At 42.4% G+C, this 21,476-nt stretch overlaps 1 protein-coding gene across 2 annotated transcripts in view; it reads left to right on the top strand.

Annotated features, from left to right (window-relative positions):
* The window catches only part of PLEKHF2 (pleckstrin homology and FYVE domain containing 2), a 42,323-nt gene extending 23,406 nt beyond the window's left edge, over positions 1-18,917 (top strand). For both annotated transcript variants that reach the window (XM_077809976.1, XM_077809975.1), the window contains one exon: positions 15,626-18,917. In XM_077809976.1, coding sequence (XP_077666102.1) covers positions 15,640-16,389 — 750 coding nt within the window. In that variant the 5' untranslated portion in view covers positions 15,626-15,639 and the 3' untranslated portion in view covers positions 16,390-18,917. The remainder of the gene's footprint in view (positions 1-15,625) is intronic.
* Positions 18,918-21,476: the final 2,559 nt, after the last annotated feature.

The raw sequence follows: 21,476 nt of genomic DNA, 5'->3' as shown, positions 1-21,476 counted from the left end.
CATGAACCTATTTCTATTCTTTTGTGAACCCAGTTATAAGAAGAAATACATGGGGATCAAAGTATTACTTATATGGTGCCTAAACGGTGAGGTTGTTTGGATCCCAAGTTTCCTAGGCTCCTAAAAGTTCAAGAGACCAAATTTTTGGCATATGTACGACAGTGTTAATGTGCTTCAGGAGACATGTTGAGTCCTCCTTACTTAGAGGAGGGTCACCATGTTGCAGGATTTTTGGGGGGTGATTGGAAATAAGTCACGAGGTGGCAACTTCAGGTTTTCCTCCCAATAGGATAAAAGTAATCTCCTCTCTTTGGTTTCTTATTCAGGAAGATGTGCAGCAGTAGCCTCATCAGGCTTACCTTGTGAAGCTAACTTTCATCCTCTATGGTTTTTCAGGCCCCCCCCTTTGCCCCCCGAAACTTTGTGTACCATAGCTCATCCCAGGTCATAACATTTCTGGGAAGCTGGTAAAAAATCAGAACTTAGTTACTGGCTGAAATCCTGGCCCTGCTGAAGTCAATGGTGAAACTTGAATTCGGGGGGACAATATTTCACGCTGTTTAGAATGTCTGTGGGTTTAGGGGTCATATCTCCAAAATGGCTTGGTCTGTCAACTCCATGTTAGTTTTGTTGGCCTTGTTGAGAAATGCCTTTTTAGAGTGGTGTAGGTTTTTTGGAAGAGTGGTTAGTGGGAAGGGAAATTAGAAGTATAATATAAACAGTATTGATCTCCAAATTGAGTGCTAGTTTTCACTGCAAAGTTAACTTGAGTCACATCCTCGCATACAAACCCTTAATGTGAGTATGATGGTGCTCTTAACTCAAGTTGGCTGACTCCCAGAGGGTTTAGACTACAGCTCAAGTTAGCAAAACTTGTCCACTGCTAACACCACTATGTGTAGCTGGAGTGTGTTGCAGCGTGGCCATCCTTGCTTGAGCTAGGCGAACTCGGAGGAGTTAATTTGAGTGCGGATAACGTGTTTTCATTGTAGTTAACTCGTACACTGAGGCTATGTCTACACTACGAAATTGGGTCGAATTTATAGAACTCGATTTTTTAGAAATCGGTTTTATACAGTCGATCGTGTGTCCCCACTTAAGACCATTAAGTTGGTGAAGTGCGTCCACAGTCCCAAGGCTAGCGTCGACTTCCGGAGTGTTGCACTGTGGGTAGCTATCCCACAGTTCCCGCAGTCTCCGCTGCCCATTGGAATTCTGGGTTGAGATCCCAATGCCTGATGGGGCAAAAAACATTGTTGCAGGTGGTTCTGGGTACATGTTGTCAGGCACCCCCTCCTTCCCTCCCTCCGTGAAAGCAACAGCAGACAATCGTTTCACACCTTTTTTCCTGGGTTACCCGTGCAGATGCCATATCATGGCAAGCATGGAGCCCCCGCTCAGCTTACCGTCACCATATGTCTCCTGGGTGCTGGCAGACTCAGGACTGCATTGCTACACAGCAGCAACTCATTGTCTTGTGGCAGCAGATGGTGCATTACGACTGGTAGCCACCCTCGTCGTCTCCTGGGTGTTCTTGGTCGGCCTCGGTGAGGTCGGTTGGGGTGCCTGGGCAGTCATGGGTGCCCTGGCAGATCTCTGTGAGGTTGGTCGCGGTGCCTGGACATAAATGGGAGTGACTCAGGTCATTCTCTTCTTTACATTTTGTCTAATGGAGATTCAGTCCTGCCTGGAATATTGGCAGAGGGATAGCTCAGTGGTTTGAGCATTGGCCTGCTAAACCCAGGGTTGTGAGTTCAATCCCTGAGGGGGCCATTCTGCTTCAGGCTGCTCTCCCAGCTAGCAGCACTGCAAGCACCGAGGGGACAATGACAGCTAGCAGTTGTACTACATTGTCTGCTGGCGAGCACCCCTTGCTCCCCCCTCCCTCCATGAAAGCAACGTCCGACAATTATTTCGTGCCTTTTTCCGTGCGGGCGCCATATTGCTGTCAGCATCATCATCCACCTGCCACTTCCGCTGCCACTCTGCTCTCCTGCAGACACCATACCACGGCATGCATGAAGCCTACTCAGATCACCGTGGCAGTTATGACCATTCTAAACACCACGTGCATTATCCAGCAGTATATGCAGAACCAGAACCTGCAAAAGCAGGCAAGTAGGCAACGGCAGCGCGGTGAGGAGAGTGATGAGGACATGGACACAGACTTCTCTCAAAGTACGGGCCCCGGCAGTGTGGACATCATGGTGGTAATGGGGCAGGTTCATGCTGTGGAACGCCAATTCTGTTCCTGGGAAACAAGCACAGACTGGTGGGACCGCATAGTGTTGCAGGTCTGGGACAATTTCCAATGGCTGTGGAACTTTTGCATGCATAAAGGTACTTTCATGGAACTTCATGACTTGGTTTTTCCTGCCCTGAAGTGCTGGATTACCAAGATGAGAGCAGCCCTCACAGTTCACAAGCGAGTGGCGATAGCCGTCTAAAAACGTGCAATGCCAGACAGCTACTGGTCAGTCGGGAATCAATTTGGAGTGGGCAACTCTGCTGTGGGGGCTGCTGTGATCCAAGTAGCCAACGCAATCGCTGAGCTGCTGCTATCAAGGGTAGTGACTCTGGGAAATGTGCAGGTCATAGTGGATGGCTTTGCTGCAGTGGGATTCCCTAACTGTGGTGGGGCGATAGACAAACCCATATCCCTATCTTGGCACCGGAGCACCAAGGCAGCGGGTACATAAACCGCAAGGGGTACTTTTCAGTGGTGCAGCAGGCACTGGTGGATTACAAGGGACGTTTCACCAACATCAATGTGGGATGGCCGGGAAAGGTTCATGATGCTCGCATCTTCAGGAACTCTGGTCTGTTTCAGCAGCTGCAGCAAGGGACTTTCTTCCCAGACCAGAAAATAACCATTGGGGATGTTGAAATGCCTACAGTTATCCTTGGGGACCCAGCCTACCCCTTAATGCCATGGCTCATGAAGCCATACACAGGCAGCCTGGACAGTAGTCAGCAGCTGTTCAACTACAGGCTGAGCAAGTGCAGAATGGTGGTAGAGTGTGCATTTGGAGTTTTAAAAGCACGCTGGCTCAGTTTACTGACTCGCTTAGACCTCAGCGAAACCAATATTCCCACTCTTATTACTGCTTGCTGTGCGCTCCACAATATCTGAGAGAATAAGGGGGAGACGTTTATGGCAGGGTGGGCGGTTGAGGCAAATCGCCTGGCCACTGATTACGCTCAGCCAGACACCCAGGGTGGCTAGAAGAGCACAGGAGGGTGGGGTGCGCACCAGAGAAGCTTAGAAAACCAGTTTCATGACTGGCCAGGCTACGGTGTGAAAGTTCTGTTTGTTTCTCCTTGATGAAAACCCCGCCCCTTGGTTCACTCTACTTCCCTGTAAGCTAACCACCCTCCCCTCCCCCCCTTTATTGCCTCTGCAAGCAGTGATCAAAGTCATTGTTACTTCAAATTCATGCATTCTTTATTAATTTATCACACACATAGGGGGATAACTGCCAAGGTAGTCCAGGAGGGATGGGGGAGGATGGAAGGACAAGGCCACACTGCGCTTTAAAACTTACTGAATGCCAACTTTCTGTTGTGTGGGCGGTCCTCTGGGGTGGAGTGGTTGGGTGCCCGGAGGCCCCCCCACAGAGTTCTTGGGCATCTGGGTGAGGAGGCTATGGAATTTGGGGAGGAGGGCGGTTACACAGCGGCTGTAGCGGCGGTCTATGCTCATGCTGCCTTTCCTGCACCTCAGCCATACGCCGGAGCATATCTGTTTGATCCTCCAACAGCCTCAGCATTGACTCCTGCCTTCTGTCAGCAAGCTGACGCTACCTATCATCTTCAACACGCCACTTATTATCTTCAACCCACCACCTGTCCTCATGTTCATATTGTGCTTTCCTGGACTCTAACATTGTCTGCCTCCATGCATTCTGCTGGGTTCTTTCAGTGTGGGAGGACTGCATGATCTCAGAGAACATTTCATCGCGAGTGTGTTTTTTTTTTTTTTTCCTCCTTCTAATCTTTGCTAGCCTCTGGGAAGGAAATGATAGTGTGAGCGTTGAAACATTTGCAGCTGCGGTAGGAAAAAAAAAAAGGGAGAGTAATAGTTAAAAAGACACATTTTAGAGAACAATGGGTAGAGTCTTTCAGGGTGAACCTTGCTGTTAACATTACATAGCACGTGTGCATTCGGTACAAGGTTGCATTTTGCCTCTTATATTGAGGGTCTGTCAGTTTGGTGTGAGCGATCACACATGCAGGGCCGGTGGGCAACAGAATTCGGCTTGCAGGCAGCCATGGTAAGCCACAGTCTTTTGGCTTCTTTAACCTTCATAACATGTGGGAATGGTTTCAAACAGCAGCGCCCTCATTTCCCATACCAAACAGCTGTTGGGTTGGCCATTTAAAATGGGTTGGCAATTTAAAAGGAGGGGCTGCGGTTTTCGAGTTAACGTGCAGCACAAACCCAACTAACCGTCCCCCCCCCCACACACACCCAATTCTCTGGGATGATTGCTTCACCCCTCCCCCCACCGCGTGGCTAAAAGCGGAGAAGATTTCTGTTCAGCCACAGGCAAACAGCCCAGCAGGAATGGCCACCTCTGAATGTCCCCTTAATAAAATTCCCCTATTTCAACCAGGTGACCATGAATGATATCACTCTCCTGAGGATAACACAGAGAGATAAAGAACGGATGTTGCTTGAATTCCAGCAAACACCGGGACCATACACTGCCATGCTTTGTTATGCAATGATGCCAGACTAAGTGCTACTGGCCTGGAATGGTAAAGTGTCCTACCACGGAGGACGGAATAAGGCTGCCCTCCCCAGAAACCTTTTGCAAAGGCTTTGGGAGTACATCCAGGAGAGCTTTATGGAGATGTCCCTGGAGGATTTCCGCTCCATCCCCAGACACGTTAACAGACTTTTCCAGTAGCTGTACTGGCCACAAATTAATCATTAAACACTCTTGCTTTTAAACCATGTATTATATTTACAAAGATACACTCACAGAGGTCCCTTCTCTGCCTGGCGGGTCCGGGAACCCACCTTGGGTGGGTTAGCGGGGTACTGGCTCCAGATCCAGGGTGAGAAACAGTTCCTGGCTCTCGGGGAAAACGGTTTCTCCACTTGCTTGCTGTGTGCTATCTTCAGCCTCCTCCTCCTCATCTTCCTCGTCCCCAAAATGCGCATCCCTGTTGTGTGATAATTTATTTACGGAGTCAAAGCACAGGGGGTGGAGGGTAGTGATGGCTGCACCCCCTAGAATAACATGCAGCTCATCATAGAAGTGGCATGTCTGGGGTTCTGACCCCGAGTGGCTGTTTCCCTCTCTGGTTTTTTGGTCGGCTAGCCTGAGCTCCTTACGTTTCATGTGGCACTGCTGCAGGTCCCTGTTGTAGCCTCTGTCCTTCATGCCCTTGGAGATTTTTTTTTCAAATGTTTGGGCATTTCGTCTTTTGGAACAGAGTTGTGATAGCACAGATTCGTCTCCCCATACAGCAATTAGATCCTGTACCTCCCGTTTGGTCCATGCTGGAGCTGTTTTGCGACTCTGGGACTCCATCATGGTCACCTCTGCTGATGAGATTTGCACTCACCTGCAGCTTGCCACGCTGGCCAAACAGGAAATGAGATTCAAAAGTTCGCGGGCCTTTTCCTGTCTACCTGGCCAATGCATCTGAGTTGAGAGCGCTGTCCAGAGCAGTCACAATGGAGCACTCTGGGATAGCTCCCGGCGGCCAATCCTGTAGAATTGCAACCACACTACCCCAAATTCAACCCGGCAAGGTCGATTTCAGTGCTAATCCCCTCATCGGGAGAGGAGTACAGAAATCGATTTTAAGAGCCCTTTAAGTTGAAGTAAATGGCTTCATCGTGTGGACGGGTGCAGGGTTAAATCGATCTAATGCTGCTAAATTCGACCTAAACTCGTAGTGTAGACCAGGGCTAAGGCAACCAAAATTGGGGGTGGCCAGGAGCTCATTAAAGCAGGGATATAAATGGAGAGCACTGGATAGCTTGTGGAAGGGCCCTGAAATAGAATAGGAAGAGTTTTCCTTGACCAGGGCAGGAAGTAAGGAGGAATTGGAGAATTGGCAATATAGTAAGATTACCAAAGAGTTCAAATTAAATCTCTTTGCCTTTTGTTACTCCATTCATGACTCACAGTACATTGGGGCCGAGATAAAGAAATGGTCTGTGCAGAGCTGTGTGCAACTTCAATTGTCAGGATACAATATCCTTGTTCTTCATCATTCCCACCACCCCCAACTGTTAATTGTAGATACAGCCTGAGTATGGCTCCTAGAGAGCTGCAAAGATGGTAATGCAGTGGTAGGAGGCTTTCTGAAAATGCTAATGTAGAAATGGCCATCGTGACTATCAGCAAATTAGAGTTAAGGCTAAAACCAGACGTTAAACAGCAGGATGCTATATAGATCAATAGAGAGACAAGCCTGAGTTTTCTGCTATTTGTTTTTGACTCTTGCTTGACAGAATTAAACTTCAATTTCTTGTTTAAATGTATACTTAAGGATGAACATGCACTATATTGACAATATTTGTTGCCTGTTTAATTGACTGGTTTAACCTTTTGGGACATTGAGATGGAGAAATGAAAATACTAAGTTCTAGTATATAGTAGCTATCAAAGCTATCTTGCGGCACAAAAGCAGCAATGGTTCGCAGTTGTTATTATTGAACTCAAATTTCTGTATGAAATCTAATGTGTGTAAAGAGGGGGAACTGCTTAAATCATATGTTTCAGAGTAACAGCCGTGTTAGTCTGTATTTGCAAAAAGAAAAGGAGTACTTGTGGCACCTTAGAGACTAACCAATTTATTTGAGCATAAGCTTTCGTGAGCTACAGCTCACTTCATCGGATGCATACTGTAGAAACTGCAGAAGACATTATATACACAGAGACCATGTAGCTTGTTGTGTAGTGTTTAATGTAGTGAAATTTACATATTACAGCAAGATACTAACTTAAAGAAGTCATAATAATACAAGTAACCTCAATAATATGAAGCCTTTGCTCAGAATCTTCAATTAGAAATGGTCTTAAAAGGTGTGTGTGAAGATCTGATAAAGTATTTTTGCACTCTGTTAATAATTTATCTATTTTACATTCTTCAAAAAGGCCTGTAGGGAGGAGGTAATTGACTTAATGCACTCAAGGAGCATCAAGTAAAATCAGTGTTATTGTCTCATCATGTTACCACTGAGAGCATTCTGCAAAATTCAGCAAATGTTGTTTGTCAGATAAATGTGGAGGCTCCAGCATGGCATTGGGGAGCACAGGCCACTGGCTGCACAGAGGTGGGAGATCACTGTGCAGCTTCCCCCCTCCCCAGGACACAGACTCAGCGGTGAGGCTTCACCCAATCGTGACACAGCACAAGGACTGGGCCTGCCCCAGAAACACCCTAGTGGCCTGCCCCTCTGTGCCAGGTGCACCAGGTATGGACAGGCAGGCTCAGCAAGGCAGGATCCAAGTGTGGACGGGTTTAGTGTGAGTTGAGAGGGTTCTGTGTGGGGCAGTCTGGGTGTGGGTGGCTCAGTGGGGGACCTGAAATCACAGGGGCTTGTTGGGGGGTTTTGGGTGCAGCGGTAATGGGACTCTGCAGGGGGGTCCAGGTGAAGGTGGTTAGGGCTCAGTAGTTTGGGGATCTGGCTTTGGGTGGCTCGTTGGGGTGGTCCAGGTGCAGGCGGAGTGGGACTTGTCAGGGAGGGTGCAGGGGTGGGGGCGTGAGGCTCGGCAGGAGGATCTGAGTACGAGGGGGTCTGGATGCACAGGGGTTGGGTAGATGGGGGAGCAGCTCCCTGTACAGTGATCCCTCCCCTTGCAACTGAGGAGTGATGGGTGCAGGAAGCACCAGGGGTGAGGCGGGGGTTTGCAGAGCTTGTTACTGCTGGGGGAGAAATCTGGAGGTGGGTCTTACACAGCCCCAGATGATGTGTAGGGGAAGAGGAAGTCCCATCCTCTTCAGCCCAGCTGGGACTAGCAGCTGAGCCCAGCAGAGGGTAGGAGCCACCAGCTGGGTCTTCCCCAGTCCCAACCCCTGCCCCACAATGATTTACCTCTCTGCCAGCTGCTCTGGGCACCCGATACATACTGCTGAGGAGGGTCGCATGATTGCTCTTGTGGCTTCCCTTTGCTTCCTCATCAGAGAGTCATTTTTTCAGGGGTGGAAGCAAAGAAATCTGTGAGGGACATAAGTTCTGTGCATATGCAGTAGCACATAATTCCCCCAGGAGTAATCATGTACAATGAATTCAGCTAGTGCTAGTATGGAGTACTTGTTTCACAGGAGTGTTCAGGAATGGATGCGTAGCAAAATGTGGGTTGATTGCATTTGTGTTCAGTAATTGTTACCATATGGGTTAGGAGCAAGAGAGGAGGTTTGAATTATGCAGAATTTGTGGCCAGTCATTTTGTAAAATAAAAATAGATCTGTAAGTCTGAATGACTTAGAGTATTTTCTAAAGAGATTTAAAATACATTGCCTTTTTTTTCCCTGTTGAAGGGATTATTTATAGTATGTTGTTCAAGAGCAACATTATTGCACCAAGGTAAGAATATAGTGAAATGCTACGATGACTCAGAGTACTGTTGTAGATAAGAATTGGTTTGGACTATGATAAACACAGTATGTCAAGATTCAAAATGTTCTGTTGCTGTGAAAGTCAAGGAACTTCTGCCTTTAATTCTATTGCATTCAGGATATTGAGCCATTTTTCATATAATGTGATGGCTAACACACTAGTACTCCTGTTTATCTTGATTTATGTATTATGTTGCATTTAGTATCACTTGTCAACTGATTCTCTAGACAAACTTGCTTTTTGTTTTGGTATACTTGGCCTCTTGTTTGAATTCCCAGGAAAAGCTTTAATTAAAGTTGCAAATGTAGATCAGTTGAATTAAAGGTGAAGAGTCCCAAGCGTTGGAGCATGAAATGAATTACAAACCAAGTTTATACATGAGATATTTAAACAGCTGTCTCGCCTGTCTTGCTTGAGGCTCAACATTTTGATCCACCACAGGGACTCTTAATAAAATTTATTTGATTATGAAAGTTTTAAACTGCAAATTTTAAACTGAAGTATTTTAATCATCCCTGTTGCTATGGGGAGAAGTTGGTGGTACCATGTCCAACTGTCTCCACTACTTCCCCAAGAACATAGGACTTTCCATCCTTGATCAGAGCCCAGGTCCATCTAGTCTAGCATTTCTCTTCTGTAGTGGCCAACTTCAAATGCTTAAGGGGAAGGTGTAAGAACCCCAGAGTAGGTAGATATGTGATAATCTGTACTCCACATCAGGTTTGATCCTCTTCTTTCATAGTTGGATATTGGCTTAAGACCTGAAGCATAAGGTTTAATATCTCTTATGCAACACTTTGATTATGACTTTTATGGATATTCTTGATACCCATAAAATTATCCAATCCATTTTTCATCTTGAAAGTTCTTGGCCTCAACAACTTCTTGTGGCAGCGAATTCCACAGATTTATTATACATTGTATGAAAAAGTATTTCCTTTTATTGGTTTTAATTTCCAGTCTTTTAATTTAATTTATATATCCTTATTTTTGTGTTTGAAATGGGGAGAACTGTCTCTTTATACCATTCATTATTTTATATACTTTTCATATCTACATCTCCCTTCGAAAGTAACATTCCAATCCTTTTGGTCTTGCGTTTTTTTTCCTTGCCCTCCATTGTTTTTGTAAACCTTCTTTGAACCCCTGGTAGTTCTGCAATATCCTTTTTTGAGATTGAGTGACCAGTATTGCACGTAGGATTCCAGATGAGACCACACCATTGACTTATATAAAAGCCTTCTCCATATTATTCACCATCCCATTCTTTTTGCAACTTAATGTTTTTGTTTGTTTTTTTTTAATTACAGTTGCACACTGAGCACAGGTCTTCGTTGAGCTTGGTACTATGATGCCTCTGTCCCTTTCCTGAGGTCATAGTAATTTATAATACCCTAAGATGATAAAATTTTCCCTCCAATGTACATTACTTTGCATTGAATTTCATTTGTTATGTTGCCTGGCATGAGCTGGGAGTGTTCTGAGCTCCCTGTTGGCCTTCTGTGTGATTGCAGAGGAGAGAACAACTCTGGTTGTTTGACTGCCTGCTTCCCTGCTGGACTGTGGGAGCTTCATGGAGGGTAGGATAGGTCTTGTGGGAACACAGGATGGCTCCCCATCCCCACAGAGTGATTTGGGACAATCCAGGAGAGGGAGCTAAAGAGAAGTTGAGAATTAGCAACCAGCTGTAGTGATGGGAATAGCTGGAATGCAGCATGTGCATTCCTTTCAGCCCCCAACACTCCCCTTACCCCCACCCCCAGAAGCTATATGGAGGGAAGCATAGCAACTGAATATGAAGGCTCTGTACTCGCTGGGAACTCTGCCTCTCTGCAGGAGGCTTGTAAGTGTTGTTTTGTTTCCCTTTGTGTCACTTGTGGAGTATTAACTATGGGGACTCTTTATCTGTCTTTGGTGTTATCTAAGCGCTTGGCTACACTTGCAACTTAGAGCGCATTAAAGCAGCCCCAAGCGCCCTAGCTCACTCCCCGTCCACACTGGCAAGGCAGGTAGAGTGCTCTGACTCCACAGCTAGAGCGCTCCTGGTACTCCTCCTCCGCGAGAAGATTAGCGCTTGGCTGAAACGCCCAGGCATCAGTGTGAACGGGGTGCATTGCTTCGTTCTGATCACTCTCCGGAAATGTCCCATCATCCCCTTAAGTCAAGTGGCCACTGTTGTCATTGTTTTGGAATTGCTGCAGGAATGCAGATATGCCCTTTGAAAGTTCCGTTTCTGACAGCCATCGTGCTTATCTGCTCCGAGACAAAGCAAGCCATTAGTGTGGAATGCTGTGTGTGAGAGAGAGCCGGGGAGGGGTCTGCAGCTGTCTGAACTTACAAGACAGCATGCTGACATGCTATCAGCCCCCCAAAAACCCACTCTCTCTTCCCCCCCATATACACACAACACACTTCCTGTCACACTCCATTCCACCCCACCCCCATTTGAAAAGCGTGTTGCAGCCACTTGCATGCTGGGATAGCTACCACAATGCACTGCTCTCTGTGGCCATTGCAAGAGCTGCTAATGTGGCCATGCCAGTGCACTTGTAGCTGTCAGTGTGGACAGATTGCAGCGCTTTCCCTACTGCGCTCTACGAAGGCTGGTTTAACTCGACGCGCTCTACATCTGCAAGTATAGCCATGCCCTGAAGTTGGGCTGGTTTAACTTAAATCATCTTAGGGCATGTCTTTTAGTGTGGCTTGTGTAGTTGCGGCATAGCGCTGGGAGAGAGCTCTAAAAAAATAATCTCCACGAGGGGTGTAGCTACCAGCGCTGGGAGCGCGGCTCCTAACACTGGTGCACTGTCTACACTGGCACGTTACAGTGCTGAAACTTGCAGTGCTCAGGGGTGTGTTTTTTCATATCTGTTATAAACAGGTTATGTTAAGTTGGCTTTCACCTGTAAATTTACAGAGAAATTGCATCCGGTTAGAGCATGACCTGGACAACATTTAGAAATTGACACAACACTTAAACACTGCTTAGCATTTGGTGAAAATGGGGGTCCTTCTGTTTAACATTACTGAGTGCTAAATTGTCACAACGTTTTTAATTCTCAAGACTGCTCAAGGTCATGGTTTAATATGATATAATTCTTAACTATAGACAAGCCCAAAAGGTTGTATTTGGCACTTATGGAAGGCTTCAAGAAACCACTGCCTTGTTTTCAGTCTGCTTCTTCCTGTGAAAGCTCTTAGCAGTATCAGAGACGTTGAAGATATCTGTCTGTAGATTCAGGAAGAAACCCCCTACATCGCTTCATGTTAGGAAAATTCTTGACTGTAAAGGTTAGAAATGTTTTGAATGAGTTCTTAAAACCTGTAGAAGTTGGCTGCATGTCACAGCAAAATGCAAGGTGGAAAAGACTGTTCAGCATAAGTAGTTCGTTCACATTGTAAGAGACCATTGAAGGTAGAGCGTCTTGTTAACACATCTCCAGTCACAGGACAAAAACAGGGAGTTAGTGGATAGTGTCTATCAGAGTATGAATGTAAGCTTCCAGGGTTGTCTTTTGAAAGTGTTATTGTGCAGGTTTTCTTTGAGGATGAGGACTGTAGGCCAGATATAGAGTGATCGCTTTGTGAAGTGTTCACCCACAGGTGATGTGGTGTTTGTCTTTTATCATTTTCCTATGTAAATTCAATCAAGAGTGTAGTGATTGTTTGGTTTCACCCACTTAGTTGTTGCTGGGGCCTCTAGTGCACTGGATGAGGCTCACCACATGTTGTGATAGGCATAAGTAGCACCCATGGATCTTGAAAGGTCTTTTGTGGGGGTGTTGATCATTGTAGCGGTGGACATATGTCGGCAGGTTTTGCATCTGTTATGGCATGGCCTGGTGCCATTTTGAGTTGGAATGAGCTTGGAGGCTTTCTTGAACCCTCCCACTTAGAGAGGTTAGAGAGTTGTTTGGGCCAGCTCATCAGAAGCAAGCTGCTTCCCACAAACCAGGACATGCCAACTCAAAGCGGCACCAGAGCTAGTCTGCTGCCCTGCATAACACAGGCCATAGAACTTCCTGCACTGAGCCCAGTAACTTGTGGTTTAATAACAAGCTATAGGTGGAGTTGCTAGAACCCATGTTCTGGAACCCATACATCTTAAATTGTTTTTTATCTTTAATTACCCTGGTTAGAATTTTCTCTTCGACTCACCTTGAAGCTATCCTACTAAACTTTTACCCCAAAAATTTGCTGAACAAAGTACTTTTTACAGATCTGCTTTACTCTTTCTGGATCGGATCAGGGAAGCTATGCTGTGTTCTTCAGTGGGTTAGTAAAAGCATGCAGCCACCTGGGCACAAACTGTGAAATGTATAGAAGAATCAAGTTTTGTTCTATATATTTTCATAGTTTATTTTGTGCCCAATTGGCTGTATGCTTTTAGTAATGTTTGTCTGTGAACTCAGTAGATACCTTTTGGACCAAATCTGTGACTAACTTCTGTTGCTTTGTAAATTTAATTATAAATGGCTGCTGGAATGAACATGCCTCAGCTTTGGCATCTAATCATTCACAAAAGGCTGCTTATTACAAGCATACCATTAAGCAAGAGTGGTTACACAACTAACTCTTACACAAACAAGAAATTTATCCTGTTCTTCAACAGTCAACAATCTGGACTAGTGATTTTGATCCTCAAACAGCAGCTAACAATCATAACAGACTTATTGTCAAACCTCATTTGCATCACCTCCCCAATACTAGCTGTCAGGCAGGGTATAGTCAGGCAGCAAGCAAGGTAGTGTCAGGCAGCAAACAATCCTATTACTTATTGTTGCTACTACTTCTCTAGAAAGTAAATGATCTTCATGCTGACAGTTGTAATGCTGATTACTTAGTTTGAAACACGACTTACATTTTGAATTCTTCTTGTGATAGTTAGAGGTGTACTTACTCCTTAGATTTAGGACATCTCAGTGGCACGTATATCTGGGCGGTGTGGCTAAAATGAATAACTGTAGGTGGAATTTAATACTGAACAAGAATGGTCTTTGTGGAGTATAGGTGCATGCCACACAGTAATTCAGGCAGGATGTTTGGATTCTTTGAATATGAATAATTCTTCACTTTTTGTTTATTCAAGTTTACTCAACTAGGACAATTTAAACAAGTACTGAAATATTTCATTTTAATGTCTCAAGCATTTATGGGCTCAAAATAATGTGAGATACAGTGGAATTGTAGTAGTTCCACTATCCAGGAACTAAGGAGTTGTCTACACCGCAGGTTAGTCAGTGTAACTTACGTCAGTCAGGGATGTGAATAAGCCGTCCCCTGAGCGACACAAGTTACATCAACCTAAGTGCTGGTGTGGACAGCACTATGTCGGTGAGAGAGCTGCTTCTGCTGACATAGCTACTGCCTCTCGGGGAGGTGGGTTTATTATGCTGACAGAAGAGCTCTCTCCTGTGGCCAGAGAACATCCTCACCAGAAGCTGTAGCGCTTCTAGTATAGACTAGCCCAGAGATGCCATAAGAACAGTTACTGCAGTGTTTAAACCTCATAAATGGCTCACTGAGGGATTAAAAAAGCCTGTGACAAATGTAAACAAAACCTAAGAAACCTCTCTTGTCATATACCTTTTATTTATTGGCTTCCTCTGGAGCTTGTTGCTGTAGTATGAGTGCCCCCCTCCCCCCCCCCCCCCGCCCCCGCTGCCCTTGAGAACCAGGAGTAGTACTCTGGTGAAAAGCCGAGCCCACAGAAGCTAAGACTTCTGCTGGTATACTGTCTTTGAGCCCAATTTAGGGAAGTGGGGCTCCATTTTTTTATATTACTCTCTGGCTAGTAGGTGTCCATAAGCTTCTACCCAACCACCTTTTAGCAGCTGAAAGAGAAGAGGGGCTTTCTGTTCTCCCCCTTCAGTGCCTCTTTGTTGTGAGGAAAGGTAGGAGGAAAACAGGTCTTCACTCTCCGCCTGTTTTGAGGAGGTAGGTCTTCTCTGTATAGAACTCGAATACTTGCTTTTGTTCAGATCTCTCCCAAGCATCAGCAAAAAGACATAATTCTTGAAAGTTTACTGTGGACTTTAAGGTTTTGAATAGCAACTGTGAAACTAATCAGTCTTTCACTTCCTTTTTTCTGCCTGTTGGCAAAGCTCTGAACAACAGAAGCACTGAAAAACTATCTGCAGATGCATGAAAACACCATTGCAACAGTTTTGTTTTTGTTCATATTTGAAAAACAACTATATCTGTGCAACTATAAAGGCTAGAAACATTTTTGAGCTCTTCAGTTCTGTGGAAATTGATAATTGTTTAGAAACCTATCCTCGCCAAGAAAAACTTCACAGTGAGGAGTAGGCACATGTAGAATTTTCAGCCCATGACTGAAATGTATGTACAGTGAAACTTAGCAATATTATATATACGTGTAAGATACTATATACACCTTATATACTATACATATAACAATGCTAGATACACTTAAGAATTAAGATAATGGCTAGCTGTATTAACAGTTTTTATGCTAGTGTGTCCTGTGGTGATCCTGTTGGTGTTAACTCGGTTTCTAAACAAACCATCAGTTGTGTCAAACTTGTGAATGTTAGAGCTTGCGAATAGTGACAGACATTCAGAAATATAGTCTAGAGAACAGGTACAGCTCAGGAGTGGCTGTGCAAGTCTTTCTATGCTGGTCTACCAATGGGCATTTATCCATACCTGGAGAAGGGACAACCTCTAGGGAGAAGGAGGGTAATTCAGTCACCTACCCTGTCTCCTAATATTATCAACAAGGTTGCTTTTGGTGTCATTTATGGTGGTGGTTTCTGTGTTATGGACGCCTGTCCATTGGGAACTAGACAGATCAACTTTCTTTCAAATAGACTGCTAAAAAGTCATCCGTTGATAGAAACTTTTAATTGTTACTGACCTGAGCAGGATTTGAATAAAAAAGTGCCATCAGTTAGCAGTGCCCAGAGCCATCAGTCTTATTAGCTGTTTCAAGTAATTTGTTTTACTAAATTATTTGACTATAGAATGCTTTTGTGAATCAGTTGTCTTCTAACAAAATATTAATTTTTGTTTTAGGATACCTGTAAAAGATGGTGGATCGTTTGGCAAACAGTGAAGCAAATACTAGACGAATAAGTATAGTGGAAAATTGTTTTGGAGCAGCTGGTCAACCTTTGACCATTCCTGGTCGTGTTCTGATTGGAGAAGGAGTGTTAACAAAGCTGTGTAGGAAGAAACCTAAAGCAAGACAGTTTTTCTTATTCAATGATATTCTTGTCTATGGCAACATTGTTATCCAGAAGAAAAAATACAATAAACAGCACATAATTCCACTGGAAAATGTCACTATTGATTCCATCCAAGATGAGGGGGACTTACGGAATGGGTGGCTTATCAAGACACCAACAAAATCTTTTGCCGTTTATGCTGCCACTGCAACAGAGAAGTCTGAATGGATGAGCCACATAAATAAATGTGTTTCTGATTTGCTTTCCAAAAGTGGGAAGACACCCAGTAATGAACATGCAGCTGTCTGGGTACCTGACTCAGAAGCTACTGTTTGTATGCGTTGTCAGAAAGCAAAATTTACACCTGTCAATCGTCGTCACCACTGTCGCAAATGTGGCTTTGTTGTATGCGGACCCTGTTCTGAAAAGAGGTTTCTTCTTCCCAGTCAGTCATCCAAGCCTGTGCGGATTTGTGACTTCTGTTATGATCTTCTTTCTGCTGGGGAGATGACTACTTGTCAGCCCACTAGATCAGACTCTTACAACCAGTCACCTAAGTTCCCTTTAAATGACGTATCCGATGATGACGATGATGATGATAGCAGTGACTAAGGACCAAATACTGTTTTCAGGCGTTGTAATTGGTGTTTTGAACCATAAAGAGCTGCTTTTGGGGAAACCTGTAGCTAGACTCCTCTGAAATTCTATCCTAGCCATAAAATTTGCCTGAGTATCTTCAATTACAATGTGCCTCAATATGAATGCTCTAGACAATAGGCTTTTCACTCTTCTGCAGGGATAGACTGTTGCAAATATATCAGAAAATTTTCCAACTTTTTATACTTGAGTTATGTCTAGAGTAGACTTGTTGCTGAAGATTGGAAAATTCAGCGTAGCTTTTTCTGTTATTTAACAACCATGCTACATTGTTTGATAGTGATACTTTATCATTTCTGTTTTTTTATATGGGAAAATAATAAACATGCATGAAACTATGATAAATATATTTTGGTTAATTCCATCAAATTATTAGCTTTTTCTAACCATGTTATGTAATGATAAATTGAATTGACATTTCGTAACATATATTCATACTTCAAATGTCACGAATTTAGGGAAAAAATTGTTTTGCATTTATTTATGACCAGCAGTGCCTTGTAATGATTGTGCTGTTTCGGGAAGAAACAAACCTGTTGCATACTATCTGGATTTGCATGGCACAGATATCTGAGAATTGATGGTGCTATTGAAAATAATTGCTGTGGTAAAATAAGGTTTTGGAAAGTGCATTAATGTATTCACACCAATGCAGTGAGTGACTATGGCCCCAATCATGTAACCTAATCTGTGAGGGCAGTCCACTGGTACACATGCAAATTCCCACAAACTTGAGTGGGCTTCCACAGAAGTTGTAGAGGCTCACTTGCATGCATCAAATTACAGGGTCATTATCTCTGGTGGATAAATTTAGTGTGATCTTCTCCACATGGTTATACAATCTCATTTCTCTTCAAAATAGTTTTAAGATTTCTTACATTTTTATATTTTATAGGTATCAGAAATAGTAATTGGCAATTGCATTGTTAAATTTTGACTGGTGGTTTAAGTAACATTTTGTTCCTGAAATGTATTAAGTTGTTCTGAATTGCTTCCCAATATGACACTAATTTGTTTATTTCACATTAGCGGGAGGTATTTTTAGGTAAAGATTGGAATTTATTTTTAAATAAGCTAGTGTGAAAAATTTCTGACCAACAATCTGTGAACACATTTGGAAAAATGGCTCTTCTTTATACACAACAGACCTCAAGTTAAAAGTGGAATGCAGATTATTTCCTTTTAAACATATGTGTGTGTATATATATACACACACTCATGACCAAGAAAACTGTAACGAAGTTACGAAATGGTCAGTGCAGAAAATGTCTCTAACAGAGTTCACTTCACTTTTATCAAGTTCTTTTCTACAGAAGCATGATATTCCTATATAAATGTAAAAGTTAGTTTTGTGAAGATTTGTAAAGTCCTAAACATGTTGACATTTCTTTATTTTTATAATAGTCAATTTTTATGTGAAAAAAACTCTGAAATAATTGTATGGGAATATAGTAGCAACTGATTTTATAAAAGAAACATGATTGTTAAATTTATATATAGATGTTTATTAAGTGACAATTTCTGCACTGTTTGCCTTGGCTGGCAATAATTGGGTTAAAAGTATTTATTGAATAAACAGTCAATGTTGCATATTGCACTAGTCTCCCAATCTGTACATTGTAACTCTGTTTTTAGCAAAATTACAATGTAAAGCAATAATTCTCAATTCAGTATCTAACTAGCTAAAGAGTGCAATTAACATAAGAATTGCTGTAATTTTAAATTGAACAGAGATGCTATTTTCTTTGAAAAGCACAGAAGTAAAAAGTTTGATGTGCTTTAAAATAAATATTGAAAGGGGGAAAACACTTTCTGTAATTAGGTTCTACGGAACAGGGGCACTCTTTAATATTACCTGATAAGCAATAAATGGGGGAGTGTGCTCAAAAGGATTGCTGAAATAAATCAGTGTACTCATACCTTGAGTCATAGGAAACAATGACTTGCAGAACTGAGAAAAAATGTTCTGTTCTGAGAGAGTATTTTCAGGCAACAAATCTTACCTTTGTGCTTATGCAATAATATTTCTGTTTCAGAAATGGAGGCTAAATTTAATTAGCTTAGTTTTTCTATAGAAACCTAATTCATAGACTTTGTGTAAATATCTGTGCTAATGATTAACGGTATAATTTAGTTTTCTTTTCTTAAGCTGTGGTACAAGATTAATATTCACTTGTCTTGTTTCAGAATTCCATCCTTTGTATATCTTTCCAGTATGTTTGTAAGTTGCACATATGTCTTCGGCACTTTTATTTTTTTTCTGGGAGGAAACATTTACATTTCTTCCTAAGTTATTTCTGCAGAATGTTCTTGCACCTTCCCGAATCCATCATTACCTGTTAACAAAATTTGTACCATGCTGCACTGATTCCTGAAGCTGTAACCAAACTGACATCTAAAAGGGGAAAAATCATTGTTTCATCTGAAACTAATGTATACAGTCAAAGCTCTTAGAGAACATAAAAATGTTTTGGTAATATGCATATTCCATTGTGGTGTTTCAAATAATTTTTTTAATGGGTATAAATTGTCTTGTACTTTCAGATTTTTCAAAGGGCTCAATACGTGACTTGTAATCTTGTTTTCGGTCAAATCTACGTATTTTACTTACAAATATATGGTGTAGCTTCAAACCTGTATGTGTTAATTCTTCTTTAACTACAGGCCTTCAAGAGTGACAGAGGGTACAGCAGTAGCATGGTAAACATGGGTAGTGGAGCTCTCTACGCTGATCAGACAAGAAATGAAAATTCAAAAGTTCCCAGGGCTTTAACAGGAGAGGGGCTATTTCCTGTGTATCCTGGTTGCTGTGCAGTGAAGTTGAAAGTGCTCTCCAGAGCAGTCACAGCGGAGCACTGTGGGACACCTCCTGGAGGCCACTTAATTCAAATTACACAACATAGTGTCTACACTATCCCCAGGTTGACCCGTGGATGTCGAATCAAGCACTACACCTCTCGCAGAGGTGCAGTACAGAAGTCAACTTTACAGGTAACTTAGGTCTGCGGAAGGGACTCGGTAGTGTAGACAGGTACATTATTAGATCCACTTAATGCTGCTTTCATTGACCTAAGTTTATAGTGTAGACCAGGCCACGGTAATAGCATACTTTATTTTCCTGCCTTAAGTAAATTAAATGCAAGTAGGTTCAGTTTCAGAAGTGGCTAAATCTAATAAATTGGTGGGGAGCAAGTAATACAGGGGATCAAAATTGAGGGAAATCAGAATAGGCAGAATGTGGATTCATAAATGATTTATGTAGTTAACTAGATTCACATTTAAAAATAAGACTAAGCAAGAAATGAACACAGCAGGGTGCACTGATTTAAATCGGTGGTTTAAATCAATTTTAATAATTTATATCAGGAAGCCTTGATTTAAATAGATTGTAGTCATGTTTTGCATTTGTACTCTTCAGGTATTTTCCTAAAGAAAGGTTGACTCTTGTTAGTTGTTAATGATTAAAATATGTTGATTTGCAACTAAATATAATTAAACTTGTTGCTTTTTTGCTAACCAGGAGGATACACTGTATCTATACATATTTTTTTGTAAGGAATTATATAGTTTAACACACATTTACTCAGATTCTCAATTTTTATATTGTTAGAAAATGGTGAACTATGCACTTTTTTATTTACTAGAATTAGATTAATATTTACTTATGATTTTGTGTCAAGCTATGGATGGATTCAATTAAAATGCACAAAAATTTCATTTTAATTTTAAAAAAACTTTAAGTGCTGGATACAGAAGAGAAAATTTATCAATACATTTTTACATTTAAAACTGATTTATTAAACTAAGGAAGTAATAGGGGTGGTGATTAATTGCAGTTAACTCACGATAAACTCAAAAAAATTAATCGCAGTTTAAATTGCACCGTTAAACAATAGAATACCAATTTAAATTTATTACATATTTTGGATGTTTTTCTACATTTTCATATACATTGTATTCTGTGTTGTAATTGAAATCAAAGTGTATATTATTTTTTATTACAAATATTTGCACTGTAAAAATGGTAAAAGAAATAGTATTTGTCAGTTCACCTCATACAAGTACTGTAGTGCAATCTCTTTGTCATAAAAGTGCAACTTACAAATGTTTTTTTTTTTTTGTTACATAACTGCACTCAAAAACAAAACAATGTAAAACTTCAGAGCCTACAAGTCCACGCAGTCCTACTTCTTGTTCAGCCAATTGCTAAGACAAACAAGTTTGTTTACGTTTACGGGAGATAATGCTGCCGCCTTCTTATTTACAATCTCACCGGAAAGTGAGAACAGGCATTTGCATGGCACTTTTGTAGCTGCCATTGCAAGGTATTTACGTGCCAGATATGCTAAACAATCATATGTCCCTTCATGCTTCAGCCACCATTCCAGAAGACGTGCTTCCTTGCTGATGATGCTCATTTAAAAAAAAAATACGTTAATTAAATTTGTGACTGAACTCCATGGGGGGTGGGGAGAATTGTATGTCTCCTGCTCTGTTTTACCCACATTCTGCCATATATTTCATGTTCTAGCAATCTCGGATGATGACCCAGCACATCTTCATTTTAAGAACACTTTCACTGTAGATTTCACGAAATGTAAAGAAAGTACCGCTGTGAGATTTTTAACTGACCCAAGGTTTAAGAATCTGAAGTGCCTTCGAAAATCTGAGAGGGATGAGGTGTGGAGCATGCTTTCAGAAGTCTTAAAAGAGCAACACTCCGATGCGAAACTACAGAACCCGAACCACCAAAAAAGAAAATCAGCCTTCTGCTGGTGGGATCTGACCCAGATGATGAAAATGAACATGCATTGGTCTGTATTGCTTTGGATTGTTGTTGAGCAGAACCCATCATCATGGACACATGTCCACTGGAATGGTGGTTGAAGCATGAAGGGACATATGAATCTTTAGTGCATTTGTCAGGTAAATATCTTGCAACACTGGCTACAACAGTGCCATGCGAACACCTGTTCCCACTTTCAGGTGATACTGTAAACAAGAAGTGGGCAGCATTATCTCCTGCAATTGTCTTAGTGATT

The sequence above is a fragment of the Eretmochelys imbricata genome, chromosome 2 (assembly GCF_965152235.1).
Source record: "Eretmochelys imbricata isolate rEreImb1 chromosome 2, rEreImb1.hap1, whole genome shotgun sequence".
Taxonomy (NCBI): domain Eukaryota; kingdom Metazoa; phylum Chordata; order Testudines; family Cheloniidae; genus Eretmochelys; species Eretmochelys imbricata.
The sequence above is the reverse complement of the archived record's forward strand: the minus strand, read 5'-3'. Positions and strand labels throughout refer to the sequence as shown.